Source organism: Pelophylax lessonae (assembly GCF_965119305.1).
Source record: "Pelophylax lessonae genome assembly, chromosome: 1".
Taxonomy (NCBI): Eukaryota; Metazoa; Chordata; class Amphibia; order Anura; family Ranidae; genus Pelophylax; species Pelophylax lessonae.
In genome coordinates, this window is record NC_138768.1 from 34,750,947 (window position 1) to 34,765,516 (window position 14,570).

The following is a 14,570-nucleotide window of genomic DNA, read 5'->3' on the forward strand; positions in this document are numbered from 1 at the left end:
TAATTGAGGGAAGCAGAGGGGACAGACGATTGGCTAGTATCTTGGCAAATAATTTTAGGTCACTGTTCAATAACGAGATTAGCCTATAGTTACTGCATATAGAGGGATCCTTTCCAGGTTTAGGGATAACTGCTATCTGGGCTTGTAAAAGGAGAGAAGAAGGGAGGTTGGATTTGTTGATGGAGTCAAAAGCCTTGGAAAGAATCAAAGCCAGAAGGGGAGAGAAGGTTTTGTAAAAGCGTAGAGAGAACCCTTCCGGGCCAGGACTCTTAGCGCTCTTAAGACCTTTAATAACCTGTAGAAATTCTGCCTCTGATATAGGGCAGTCTAGTTCCTCAGTATCGGGTTCAGGAATGGGGGGGTAGGGCTGTTTTCATAATATATGTGTGCATATCTGAAGCGTTCGAGGAAGGAGAGGTAGTCGGGGAGAGTAAGTTATACGGAGAGGAGTAGTATCTACAGAATTCCTCTGCTACTTCCGTGTTACCATATCTTTTGACATTTGAAGGGGACAGGATAAAGGGGATCGCTGAGCGAAGTTGTCTATGGTGTAATGGATCAAAATTTAAATGGTTCAGCAGGGACCGGCCAAATTTCAATTTGTTGGTAGCCCTCCCTGTTAGTTAGATTGTCCTCTGTCGAACAGGACTGTTGAAAAACCTTGTTCGATTGGCAGATTTCCGCCGACCAGTGTATTCTGACAGTGTTCCTGCAGTGGAAATTACCACCCCCATCACAACCCTGAAAAGAGTAAGTGAATTTTCCTTACTTACGGAGGGGTGTGTTACGGAGGCCAAACTGGTCACTCTGTCCTCAGTGCATGTTCAGCCCCTGGGCTGCACAGCATCATTGATTGTCATGGTACAGGAGGCTGGTATAGACTTAGTGCTGCCATGTTCCTGCAGGGAAAATGGGCACCCCTAGCACAACCCTGAGAAAAGTGTAAGTGAATTTTCCTAAAAAAAATCCTTTGTGTAAAGTACTATTGTACATAGAACAGGGTAGCGGGTTGCCTTTTTATGTCAAATCATTCTATTGTAACATCTTCTCTTCTTTACCTTTTAGAATGTCCTTTATTGACCTGGCTGGAAGTGAGCGAGCAGCTGATGCCAGGGAATCGGACAAACAAACCAAAATGGAAGGAGCAGAAATAAACCAAAGTCTTCTTGCTGTAAGTGCATGCAACGTCATCTCCAGGCCTGTAACATAAACATGGATGGATGGGGAGGTCCATTATTATCCTGAACACGCATTGGAGTTTTGACCCATTCACTTAGTGCCAGGGGTCCATAGTTCTTAGCCTTACTTGCACACCAGATCCTAGGTTTCAATTCCCCAGACTGCTAGTTATACAAGTCCAGGTGGACAGCATATTTTATATTCTGTAGGTAAACCTGTCTGTTTTCACCAATAATAAAGTGTTTGTATTTTCTCATTAGCTGAAAGAATGTATCCGGGCCTTGGACCAGGAGCAGGCCCATACCCCATTCAGACAGAGCAAACTGACCCAGGTGAGATTTGTGAAGAATAAAATATATTCCAGCTTTCCCAAGCAAGACCACTTAGGCAGCAGTCACCTAAAATGTTATAGTTTGACCATAGTTCTACCTTTTATAAGAGGTTTTAACCCCAAACTGAATGATATTAAGTTTCCTAAGGCATACTATCTATTCTAAACAAATGACATTTTTTCTTATTTCATAAAATACTTTTTCCCAACTTGGTTCTGATGATCTCCTTTACCATATTTCAGCCATTTCCTGTATATTTGCACTTGCTCCACATCAATTATTTGCTCTGATCCTGCTTCCAAAAAATCGAGGTACAGTACCTGCGTAATGTTATGCCAATGTTCATACAGCCACTTAGTCTTCTCTAGCATTGCATGTGACCAAGTGACACTCAGGAGCACAATTGGGAGACAGTTGTCATCTTATAACAGGAAGTGCCTGAAAAAGGACCTCCATGGGGGGATCACTGAGTAATATTTTTAATGAAATCTACAGGTTTAAAAAGATTGACGAAAACTTTTGAATTTACAATACCATGCTAAAAATTATGTAACGATTTTAGCATGAAGACAAATTTTCTGTATTTATGGAACATTTATCACATCCCTATTCTTTTCCACCTAGGTACTAAAAGATTCTTTTATCGGCAACTCAAAGACCTGTATGATTGCTAATGTATCGCCAAGTCACATAGCAACTGAGCACACACTAAACACCTTACGATATGCGGACAGGTAAGTGGTCACATACAGAAGCCTTTTATCAGCGGCAGCCCATTCTGGAAACCAATTTTTCCTAACTAATTGAGCTTGGAGAACTCTATATTATAGTTTTGAGCTTCAGATCACTTGTGTCCTTTAGCGGGATTGGAGTAGGGTTAGGTTGGATGGCGCCGCATACACAAGCGGCGGCTGGGTGCTCTGTACTGCAATGTGGGAGGGGGGATCAATCCCTTCATGACGCATCATTCAGCCTTTTTATATACATGTTTATGGGTCCACAGTAGGGCTCGACCGATTATCGGCAAAGCCAATATATCGGGGGCTGATGCGCACTTTCCCCGATATATCGGAATCGGCCCCTGAGGTTACCGAGATGCCTGCAGCTAGAGGCATGGACCCGGTACCGGCGTCCATAGCCGGCGGTCGGCTGTCTTGTAATGATAACCGATGCGGGTGAGAAGCCGCTCGGCTGTCATTACAAGGCTCGGGAGGGGACGTCCAACCCCCAAACCCCCCCCCCTGCCGCCTTCCGCGGCTCGCCTGGGTCTCCCGTCCCACCGGGAGACCTGGGTAACCAGCCTGCATGGCCGCCAAAGACCCGATCAAAGCCGCATTCGGCTCTGATGGGATCTCCATGTAAAAACCCGGAAGTGATGTCATTACATCACTTCCGGGTACTCTGCGCCAAATTCAAAAAATTACAGCATTCAAAACAGTCAAACTTGGCGTTTTTGAATGCTTTTAAGTGCAGAGGAGGGGTTTGGGGTCTTTTAGACCCCTCAGATCCCTCCACAAGAGTACCTGTCAAAAAATATAATTTTTTTTTAATGCACGAAAATATCGTCCGATACCGATATGCGATGACCAAAATATCGTTATCGACAATAAAAAAATGATATTGGTCGATCACTAGTCCACAGTAGCCAGATTCACATTTTCATACTTCATTCATAGTCTCCAGGACAGATTTCAGTTTGATTGCAGTGAAGCACCACGTTTCTTATTTCACTTCAACTTGATAAAAGTCAGTAGCCTTAAAGTGACACTAAACAATATCCTTATTTTCAAAAAATAGTCCATACACTTCCAGAGACTCAAACTAACTTTGAAGGTGCCGCTCATGGCTCCACCGGGTCTTCTTGTGTGTATCAGCCGCTTGTATTGCAGCCAAGGACAGAGCTCGTTTAAGCTCTAGACATCTACTAGTGCCTTATTAAAGTTATCCTACCCCTTGACATTTTCCACATTTTGTCATGTTAAAATCCCAATAAAAAACATTACGTTTTTGGTTGTATGTGATAGAGCAACACAAAGTGGCACATAATCATGAAGTGGAAGGAAAATGATAAATGGATTTCAAATTTTTTTTACAAATATGTGAAAAGTGTATTCAGCCCCCCTGAGGCAATACTTTTGTAGAACTGCCTTTCCCTGCAATTACAGCTGCAAGTCTTTTTGGGGATGTCTCTACCAGCTTTGCACATCTAGAGAGGGACATTTTTGCCCATTCTTTGCAAAATAGCTCCAGCTCTGTCAGATTGGATGGAGAGCGTCTGTGAACAGCAATTTTCAAGTCTTGCCACAGATTCTCAATTGGATTTAGGACTGGGCCATTCTAACACATGAATATGCTTTGATGTAAACCATTCCATTGTAGCCCTGGCTGTATGTTTAGAGTCATTGTCCTGCTGGAAGGTGAACCTCCGCCCCAGTCTCAAGTCTTTTGCAGACTCTAACAGGTTTTCTTTTAAGATTGCCCTGTATTTGTCCCCATCCATCTTCCCATTAACTCTGACCAGCTTCCCTGTCCCTGCTGAAGAAAAGCATCCCAACAGCATGATGCTGTCACCACCATGTTTCACGGTGGGGGATGGTGTGTTCAGGGTGATGTGCAGTGTTAGTTTTCCGCTACACATACCTTTTTTGCTTTTAGGCCAAAAAGTTTAATTTTGGTCTCATCTGACCGGAGCACCGACTTCTACATGTTTGCTGTGTCCCCAACATGGCTTTCTCGCAAACAGGCAAATGGGACTTCTTATGGCTTTCTTTCAACAATGGCTTTCTTCTTGACACTCTAAAGGCCAGATTTTTAAAGTGCAGGACTAATAGTTGTCCTGTGGACAGATTCTCCTACCTGAGCTGTGGATCTCTGCAGCTCCTCCAGAGTAACCATGGGCCTCTTGGCTGCTTCTTTGATTAATGCTCTCCTTGCCCGGCCTGTCAATTTGAGTGGACGGCCATGTCTTGGTAGGTTGTGCCATACTCTTTCCATTTTTTGGATGATGGATTGAACAGTGCTCCGTAAGATGTTCAAAGCTTGGGATATTTTTTATAACCTAACCCTTCTTTAAACTTTTCCACAACTTTATCCCTGACCTGTCTGGTGTGTTCCTTGGCCTTCAGGATGCTGGTTGTTCACTAAGGTTCTCTAACAAACCTATGAGGGCTTTACAGGGCTTTACAGAACAGCTGTATTTTATACTGAGATTAAATAACACACAGGTGGACTCTATTTACTAATTGGATGACTTCTGAAGACAATTGGTTCCAACAGATTTTAGTTTGGGGTATCAGAGAAAAGGGGGCTGAAATTTGAATACAAATGCACGCCACACTTTTCAGATATTTATTTGTAAAAAATGTTGAAAACCATTTATCATTTTCCTTCCACTTCACAATTATGTGCCACTTTGTGTCTTTAAAATCCCAATAAAATACATTTACGTTTTTGGTTGTAAAATGTCAAGGGGTTTGAATACTTTTTCAAGGCACTGTAATGGAAAAGGGAAAAGTCCTGTAAGTCCTAGGGGCATGGCGTAGTTGGAGCCCGGGCTGAGGCTTACACTTTCTTACGTAGTTTAGCAGAGATGTATGACTTCCAAGACTTTTCTCTTTTCCATTACATACACTTCCAGTACTTTAAGACCTCCTGCCCTGCTCCTTTTTGATATTTGGCATCTTTGTACCCGCTCCTGCTTTCGCTCGGGCCGCCTAGTTCTCCTGGGAAGTTCTCCTAGGCACACACCCTTTGAGTCAGTCCAGGAGGGAGCTGTAGCAGCCAGCAGTAAAGGTTGAGTGTGACAAACCACTGCACAAAATACTGGCTGGAATCAGCTGATTTAGCTGCTATACTACAAAACTCAACAGCAAGACTTGGCGTACTTTGCCTTTTGTAGCACATAAGCATCTGTGTGTCAACCGGCTTTGGTGTGCTCCATGAGTGCACCTAAAGCAGGTCAAAAATAGGTCAACTTCAGAAACATCAAAAGGCTTCAGAAAATATTATTTATTATTATTCAGGATTTCTATAGCGCCAGCAGTTTACGCAGCGCTTTACAATGTTAGAGTAAGACAATACAGTTACAATACAATAAAATACAAGAGGATTAAGAGGGCTCTGCTCAGAAAAGCTTACAATCTAGTAGGGTGGGGCAGGTGGTTCAAGAGGTTGTAACAGTAGGGAATGAGCTGATGGAAGATTAGTTGGTGGTGTGATAGGCTTCCCTGAAGAGATGAGTTTTCAGGGATCGCCTGAAAGCAGCTAGAGTAGGAGATAGCCGTACAGGTTGAGGTAGAGCGTTCCATAGGATGGGAGAGGCCCTGGAGAAATCTTGGAGACAAGCATGAGAGGAGGAGACAAGGGAGCTTGAGAGGAGCGGAGAGGACGGTTTGGGTGATATTTGGAGACAAGATTGGTGATGTAGCTCGGGGCAGAGTTGTGAATGGCTTTGTATGTTATGGTTAGTATTTTGAATTTAATTCGCTGGGCAATCGGGAGCCAGTGTAGGGATTGGCAGAGAGGGGAGGCAGACACTGAGTGGTTGGTAAGGTGGATAAGCCTGGCAGCAGCATTCATGATGGACTGAAGAGGGGATAGCCTATGAAGTGGTAGGCCTATGAGAAGGGAGTTGCAGTAGTCGAGGCGAGAAACTGGTTTCAGTTGTTAAAAAGGGGTGAATTTTTGAGATGTTGCGGAGGTGAAGTCTACAAGTTTTTGACAATGATTGGATTTGGGGCTGAAAGAATAACTCCAGTTGGCCTCTCAAAGCCCAACCTGGCGTTGGGCTTTAGAATCCAAATACCTCAAATGGTCCTACCAATCCAAGTGTCTTAGGCAAAAATTTCCTTTTTTTACCCAGGATCCTCCATGATTAAAACTTAAAATAATTACTGGCCTTCTGTTTCATTTTCAGGGTGAAAGAGTTAAGAAGAGGAATGAAGAACACCCCAGCTTGCACTAATCGAAGCAGCAGCTCTTCTTGTTTGTCTCCAAAACGGGTTCAAAATTCATCCTCTGCACTTGGGGAAAAGATCTCCCCAAAAAAAGTAAAACTGGGTGCACAATACTCATCTACCTCAGTCACCGTAAAGGCTAAATCCTGTCCATCTGTCTTCCATCCCACCAACGTCCCCCTGTCCTCCACCCCAAAAACCATAATCAAGTCAAATAATGCAAAGGGTTCCTCCAACCAAGTTTGGCTTGCCCACACCACTCCAGTGAAAGGTGTCCTTAGACTGGGACATAACGGTTCAAAGAAATGTGATAACCAAGACAAGGCTACTGCACAGGGGAATCAAGATGCTAAATCAGATGTGGAAACAGAATTCAAAGTTCACTTCAACCACCATCGACACCTAGTGCAACGTGTTCAGCCTGTACAACCAGTGCAGAAGCAAATTGTCCCAAGGACTGCAATGCATTTTGGGGAACAAAACCCAAGACCAGTAAATTCAGGGGATAAAGTCTATCAGAAGACTAGCAGTGAGCTGAGTAATGTTCCAGAGCAAAAAGAGAGAGAGGAACACTTAAGACATTATCACCAGCAGTTCCAAAACCCACCTATTTTCCAACAAAAGCTACATTATCGACCACTAGAAAAGATATTGGACCTCTATAAGCCCCAAGAAGTTATTGTTGGCCACATCAACACTTCACATCATGAGGGACTACCTCTGGAAGACCCTGATGATAGTGACTTTAGCGAAGACTCCTTTTCCTATGCATCAGGCCAAAAGAATAGGAAGAAAGGAGAACTGGTCCGTGAAAGGCTTTCGTTCTTCCTTCACCAGAGTTCTTCGGGAGCAGAAGATAGAAAGTCAGCAGGAAGAGGTCAGGGTTTAAGCTTTAATGATTCTGAGTCTCCGGAACAAAAGCAGGGCAAAAGTTGTGACTGTACGGGCAGTTGTGGGTTTTCGGAGCAGAAAAAACAACATGGCAAACAAACTTTATGGGGTTCTGAAGAGGACCCCACCAGTGCATGCGACTTGTCAAATATCAGCGACGCACCAGAAAAACCTTATTCTTCTCAGGAGGAACTCCCAAACCAGCCGAAGAAGAAAAGTGAACTCTCATCCAAGAGTAGTCCTTCTACTTCTAGTGATTTTGTTACAGAACAAGAATCGGTAAACAGATCTTCCCCTCTGATTGGTTGTCGAGCAGGAGGGGCCATGTTGAGCAGAGACTTTTATGGAGAAGCTGTGAACAATTCTTCAGACTCCTCTTCTGCAGTGATGGCTCCTTTGACGGTGTCGCTGCTTCAGGACAACTGGTCTATGGAGTCTGCCCAAGACCTTCAACCTCACAGCTCCCCTAAATTAATGGGTGCTTCAAAGAACGGAAGTTTTGAAAAATCATCTACTCTAGAGTCCCAAATTGATGAGCAATCTATAGAAAAGAATCTCTCGGCCCTTGTAAAGAAAATGCTTCATTATAATGAAAGTTTACAATTACAAAACTCTCAGCGTGATAAAGAGTGGTGCCTGGAAGCCAAAGATGAATGCAAGGCACCTAGCTCGACTAACTCGCCATCCTTTATGGCACATCAAGGATCCTATGAAGGAAAGTCCTCAAAATCGGAAAATATGGGACATTCACCAAAGAAATTTGATTTCAGCATCAGTGACTCATCAGTGGACTTTGCAATTTCCAGATCAAATGATCAGATTAGTCGATATGATGCAGATGCTGAGGAAACGGCAGCAAACTTTCAAAGATACTGGGCTTCCCCTGTGTTATTTAGCAGGAAAAATCCTGGCAAAGGAAATGACCAGAAAGAGATTTTATGTCAGTCGTCCTCCGATCCCTTTACTACTTCCAACATGCAATCTGGTTGCAACCAACCTGCTTCAGTGAGCAACAATCGACAGGTTAATGTTGAAGATACTGGTCTGAGCAGCTTGGAAGACTCATTCAGGTTCCCCTTTAAGGACAATGAGCTGGAACATATTAAAAATAAACTCCTGAAATGCATATTGGCCCATCAGGGTAATAAGGAAGACGAGATAAGCCTCAGGAATGAGAGGAATTCCAAAAACAAAACCACCTCCAGTGGTCAGTTATTTTCCCAAGTGACCAGTCAAAGCACAAGAGAGTTTGAAAAAGTGCAGTAAGTGGACGGCAGAACAAAAGTTTTCTTATCTTGTTTATTTGTTGATTGAGGTGTTCTGATCTCCTGATATCCTTTAAGGGCAAAATAAAATTTGTTGAAGATCATTACATGTATTTTAACCTATTATTTATTGGGCACATAAACCCCCTTCCTGACCAGGCCAATTTTCAGCTTTTAGCACTGTCGCAATTTGAGTGACTATTGCTCAGTCATGCAACATTGTACTCATGAAATTTCAGACATTTTTTTAGGATCGATAGAGCTTTCTTTTGGTGGTATTTAATCACTAATAGGGTGTTTGTGGTTTTTTTTTTTTTTTTTTTTGCTAAACAAACAAGAAAAAGACAGAAAATTTTGAAAAAAAAACCCAACAACTTTTATTTGCAAAGTTTTATAACCAAAACCAAAATAAGTAATGAGGCTGCACTGATGAGGCTTCACTGGTGAGGAGGCACTTATGAAGCTGCACTGATAATCAGGGTACTTATGATCAGTGCCCTGATTATCTGTGTACATGCCCCCTGTCAGGATTGCCAGTTACCAGCTCTCCTCTCCTCACGCTGTGACAGCGCGTGTGGAAAGGAGAGCCAATAATGTTTAAATTGTGATCAGCTGTGATTGGACACAGCTGATCACGTAATAAAGGGCCACTGTGATGGGCCTTTACCCCAATCTGTGATTAGCAGTGGCCAAAGGATACTGCGATCTCAAAGCACGCCGGATGTGTGCCCCTGGGCATGGTTTCCGGGAGGACATCCCTTGATGTCCTCCTGGAAAGTGAGAGCCGCGCTTTAGCTGTCTTTCGGATATGGTGCACTTTTGGTTCCCAAAAGTGGAACTTCCGCTTTAAATACTCCTAACCCCCTGACATGCCACATGTTGTTGTTTTTTTTCGAGAGGGGGGGAGCGGGTACCTAGATTTGACAGGTACCCGTTCCCACTTCCGCTCAGGCCACCTAGGCCGCTTGAGCAGAAGTTCTCCTCTCCCCCCTCCCTCCCTGCAATCTTTTGGGACACGTCACAGGTCCCAGAATATTGCCGGGCCATTCATAACTCGCAGCGTGACTCGCGCATGCGCAGTGTGCACCCGGCTGTGAAGCTGCAAGCTGTCACAGCTGGGGTACCCACACTAGAGATGCCGGCGCCGAAGAGAGGGAGACGATAGAGGCTTCGGGTGGCCGCATCGTGAGTGTGTGTTTATTAAAAGTCAGCAGCTACACTTTTTGTAGCTGCTGACTTTTAATAAACACAAAAATGAGTGGAACTCTGCTTTAAGTACTGCTAGTATAAGTACCTGTAATTCCTCTTTCAAGAGGTGAACATGTGTTAAATGCAGAATGCACACAGAGATGACCTCATCAGTCTACTGCTGCTCCTTTTATTGTTTAGTCACTAGGTGGGGGTGTGGTTAAAACTAATTTTGTGCAGTAGAAGTCAAGGACCTAACTGTGCTGCCTGGCAGGCATATCTAGATCATTAGACCTAACTACACATCAAGGGATTTGTAATCATGTGCAAACAGTACACATACTGTACATGTAACTGTATTTTTTTTTGCTTGCCTGGAGTGGAACTTATGACCTGTTAGCTTCTTATGTAACTTCCAGTTTAGAAAGAGGTCAGTCATATCCCAGTGTGCAAAAATCAAATTGTCTGTCTGAGCCCTGCCTGGGGTCAGGCTTGGGAGACCAGTGGCTGTAGCAGTAGAGAAGTTCACAGGTAGTAAGTTGTAAATGTACAAGCAGATCCCCCTAGCACGGCTCTAAGCATTAACTGGTATTCATCAGAGCGCCTGATGCTGGAGATGGGTTTTGCTGCATGTTAGTACCAGGTCGAGGTCCACAGGACTGGCCCACCAGGAGGTGAGTAACCCGGGGTCTGATAGTAGATATTATAGGTAGAGATCAAGCAGAAGAGTAGTGGGTAAACAAGCCAAAGGTCAGTAACATGTAGTAGCTGGATGGAATTAAACCGAAGCGTTGATGAACAAACCAAGGTTTGATGGGGGAAGTTAATTCGAGGAGCAGGGGGTTCACGAGAAACAAGATATAAGATAGGATGGTCCAAGGAATCTAAAAGGGAGCTGTCCAGCATCTCTGGTGGCACAGCGGGAAGAGCCACAGCCAGACACCACAGAGGTTGCAGGTTTGGATCCAGCTCCTGACACAAATGTTGTAAAGAAATTGTAGCTTCAGCTTGAAGCAGCTTTATGGTATAGGTGTGAATTCCATTGCTGTCCCCTTGTGTCATCGCTCAGTGAGTCACTGCCCTGGAAGAGTTCTGCAGGAAGAAAACTCATAATTCTCTGCAAGTTACGCGATACAGCCAAAAGTATTTGAAACCCTGACCATCACACCTGTATGAGCTTGCTGGAAATCCTATTCCAAAACAATGGGCATTAATATGAAGTTGGCTCTATTTTCTTCTGGGAAGGCTTTCTACAAAATTTTGGAGAGTGTCTGTAGAAATATGTATTCATTCAGGAACATTTGTGAGGTCAGGTACTGATGTTAGTTGAGAAGTCCTGGCTCACAATTGATGATCCAATTCATCCCAAAGGTGTTCAGTAGGGTTGAGGTCAGGCCTCTCAGCAGGCCATATGAACTCCTCCACACCAAATTCATCAAACTTTTTATGGAGCTGGCTTTGTTCACAGAAGCACAGTCAGGTTGGAACAGAAAAAATGCCTTCCCCAAACTGTTGCCACAAATTTGGAGGAGCACAATTGTCCAAAATGTCTTTGTATGCAGTAGTATTAAGAGTACCTTTTACTGGAAACCCATGAACGCCATCATTTGGAGAGGAGTTACGTATTTTTGGTCATTAAGGCAGGTGTGTGATGGTCGGGTGTCCACCAACTTATGCCCACATAGGTAGATGTAATAGGTGTCAACCAGCTTTTGGGCTTATAGATAGGTGCGATAGTCAGGTGTCCCCCAATTTGTGGTCATATAGGTAGTAGGGATAAGCTCAGGTGTGTTCGGACATGGGTCTGAACCCGTTTGCACTATCCTGCCAGGAAGCTGCCAAAGCTGACAGCCGATCATAGGTGGTGGAGGCATTCCCTGTCCTGCAGCCGCACGTTTACAAGGAGTGTGTATAAGTGCAGCTGCAGGTCAGGGAATGCTTCTGCTACCTATAATTGGCTGTCAACTTTGACAGCTTCCTGGTGGGATATATCAGGCTGGTTCTGACTCATGTCCAAACACGCCTGAGCTAATCCCTGATGGGTAGGTGTGATGGTAAGGAGTGATGGCAACTTTTGGTCATATAGTGTAACTGAGCCACTTCGTATATTTATGTAGATTACCTGTACAGCAGCAGATTTCTAGTAGTTGTCATGAAATGGACATGTTGCTTCGCCTGTGTGCCATCAGAGCTCTAAATAATTCTCCTGCGCTTAGGTGCTGTGCGCTTAGGGGGGAAAAAAGACTATGTTGATAGCGTGTAGGTTCTTGCTGCCCTCTCAGGAACATGGGCATCCACATTAACTAGAATACAACAAAAACAAGAGAAGGGCGCACCGACCTAGTGCAATATCATAAAAACATTTATTGAAGGGTAAAAAGAGTATCGTACATCATACTCAAAAACACAAGAAGTAAATGCGCATATAAAATCCTAATAGGTGACCTCCAGGACTTACCACCTGTACAATTGTAAGTGTATTTCTTTATCTTCCAATAAATTGCCCATACGGTATTAGGCTATGGTGTCCCTTTGGTTTATCCCTCTCCACAATCCCATGAGTGGGGACTCCTAGGCATTCCCGTGTGGACCAGTTTGGAAGATATTCATCACCACAAGTACAAATGACCTACTACACATACATATAGCGCATATATGTGTAGTAGGTCATTTTGTTCTTGTGGCTCTGATGAAGAGAGAGTTCTCCCTTGAAAAGTGTCGGCCTTAACAGTACGAACGCCATCCAGTCCTTCTGCAGTGCTGGAAGAATCCATGTCCTGGAGTTCACCTGACTGTATTAGGATTTATATGCGCATTTACTACTTGCGTTTGCGAGTATGATATTTGAAACTCTTTTTTTTTTTTTTTTTTATCCCTCAATAAATGTTTTTATGATATTGCTCTAGGTCGGAGCGCCCTTCTCTTGTTTTTGTTGCCGTAAGAGCTATGCCTGGAAATCCATTTCTTTCATCTGTAATGGAACCTGCTTTTTCTTTTAGGCAACTACTACTTCAAGCACACTGCAAGCATATAAAAGACGTATCAGCCCTGTGCTGCCAGGAAGAGGCGCTGCTGAGCTGTGTTTCTACCTCTGTAAGTACATTGCGGATGGTTTGTATTTAGGGGGAACCTGTCACATAAACATCCTGCAGACATCATTATGAGACAACAAATGCAGGCAGTGGACTCCTATTGTTGATTAGCAAATATTACAGCTGTGCCAAAGTCAGAATACCCACCTGAATGTTTAAACCAGCTTTGGATCTGGCCCAAGTGCCTTCAGACAATAGTGAAAATCCACCAATACGATAAAACCAGCTACTCGGTATCATCCATTACAGTGATTCTTTATTGGCTACCTAATGGGATACAACAAATAACTTTCCAACACATTTTGGCCAAAACTCTGCTGGGTGCTTTGCTTTTCTAGGAGTATGGCTTCATCCAAAATGCGTTAGCATGTTATTTGTTGTATTGAAAGGGTTAAAGGAGGATAGGTTCACCTTCGGGGACATGTTGCATGTTCCAATCGTAAGCTTTGTTGGTTAAAACAAAAAAAAAATAAAAATCTGGCTCCTAGACTCAAAGCAAATATGTCAAGCCCTGGTCTATTATATCAGTCTGGTGTTCAGCTTATAAGAGGGGGAGCAGTATAATACAATATCAGTGGAATGGCCACATAGACATATATATATCTGGCAGAGATTACAAAAAAAAAAGTAATTTGCTTATTTTTCTCAATTTGTTTTTTTTTTTTGGTATAGATTTTGTATTTGTGACAAATAGCCTGATGATGCCCAGGTCAGAAACCATAGCTGGCTGGTCTTTTTTCTGCCTCTAGCAGATCCCATTCCCTTAAGCAAGCAGGTCTACCAGTACTCGGTTGCCCCCAGTTCTTATGGTGACTGCAGATGCTTGTTTTGTTTTTTCCCATGCATTTGAATAGCTATAATTTCCCTTCCAATCAATTTAGATTCCATTTTAAATCAGATTTAGTCAGACTGTGTCAGTTGGCCAGGGCAGAATATTATTAATTGTTTTGCCTCATTCAGTAGTATTGAGATACTTTGTTCGTTATTGCAATTGTATTTTTCTTGATCAGATTATGAGATTACATGGTGGAAACAGAGATGGGATGGATGATTTATGATTGTATCTTAACTATTGTTCAACATCTTTTTTCCGGTGTGTGACATATTGATTAGATGAGTTGTTGCCTTTAGATCGATCACTCCTGTCAGGAGAGATTGATAATGAAATTGATCATTTATCAAAGCATGTATAGCCACCATTGGAACACAGTGCTATAGTTACTGACCACAGGAGACAAGGAAAAGGGTACCTGTAATTTGAATGTTGGTCAGGAATAAAAGACAGTGGCTTGTAGCAGAATCTTGCGACTGTCCAAGGTCAGGACAGGCAGTGGGCAAGCATAATTCAGTAGAGCATTTTGAGGTCAGCACAGGCAGCAGGCAAGCATAATTACAGTGGACCATTTAGGGGTCAGGACAGGCAGCGGACAAGCGTAATTCAATAAACAGTTTGACGATTAGTTCATGCGGCAATCGAAAAGAGTAGTCCTGATACAAAGCTGGGGTCAGCAATGAGGAATCCATATGTCAGGTACTGTCACACAGCAGGCAGAAAATAAAAATGAGGGAGCGAAGCACCTTGTGATGGCTTATGATGTTTAAATCTGGTGCCAGAAAAGTGCAGCTAATCGAAGGGAGCCACCAGGATCATGTGGCTGATGGCCAATC

The 14,570-nt window shown here is 43.4% G+C and overlaps 1 protein-coding gene across 1 annotated transcript in view; it reads left to right on the forward strand.

The window, feature by feature from the left end:
- The window catches only part of KIF24 (kinesin family member 24), a 53,147-nt gene that overhangs the window by 38,053 nt on the left and 524 nt on the right, over positions 1-14,570 (forward strand). Inside the window, exons 7-11 of the mRNA XM_082256344.1 lie at positions 1,066-1,171; positions 1,440-1,511; positions 2,136-2,245; positions 6,427-8,619; positions 12,810-12,903. Of these exons, the coding sequence (XP_082112470.1) occupies positions 1,066-1,171; positions 1,440-1,511; positions 2,136-2,245; positions 6,427-8,619; positions 12,810-12,903 (2,575 nt within the window). The remainder of the gene's footprint in view (positions 1-1,065; positions 1,172-1,439; positions 1,512-2,135; positions 2,246-6,426; positions 8,620-12,809; positions 12,904-14,570) is intronic.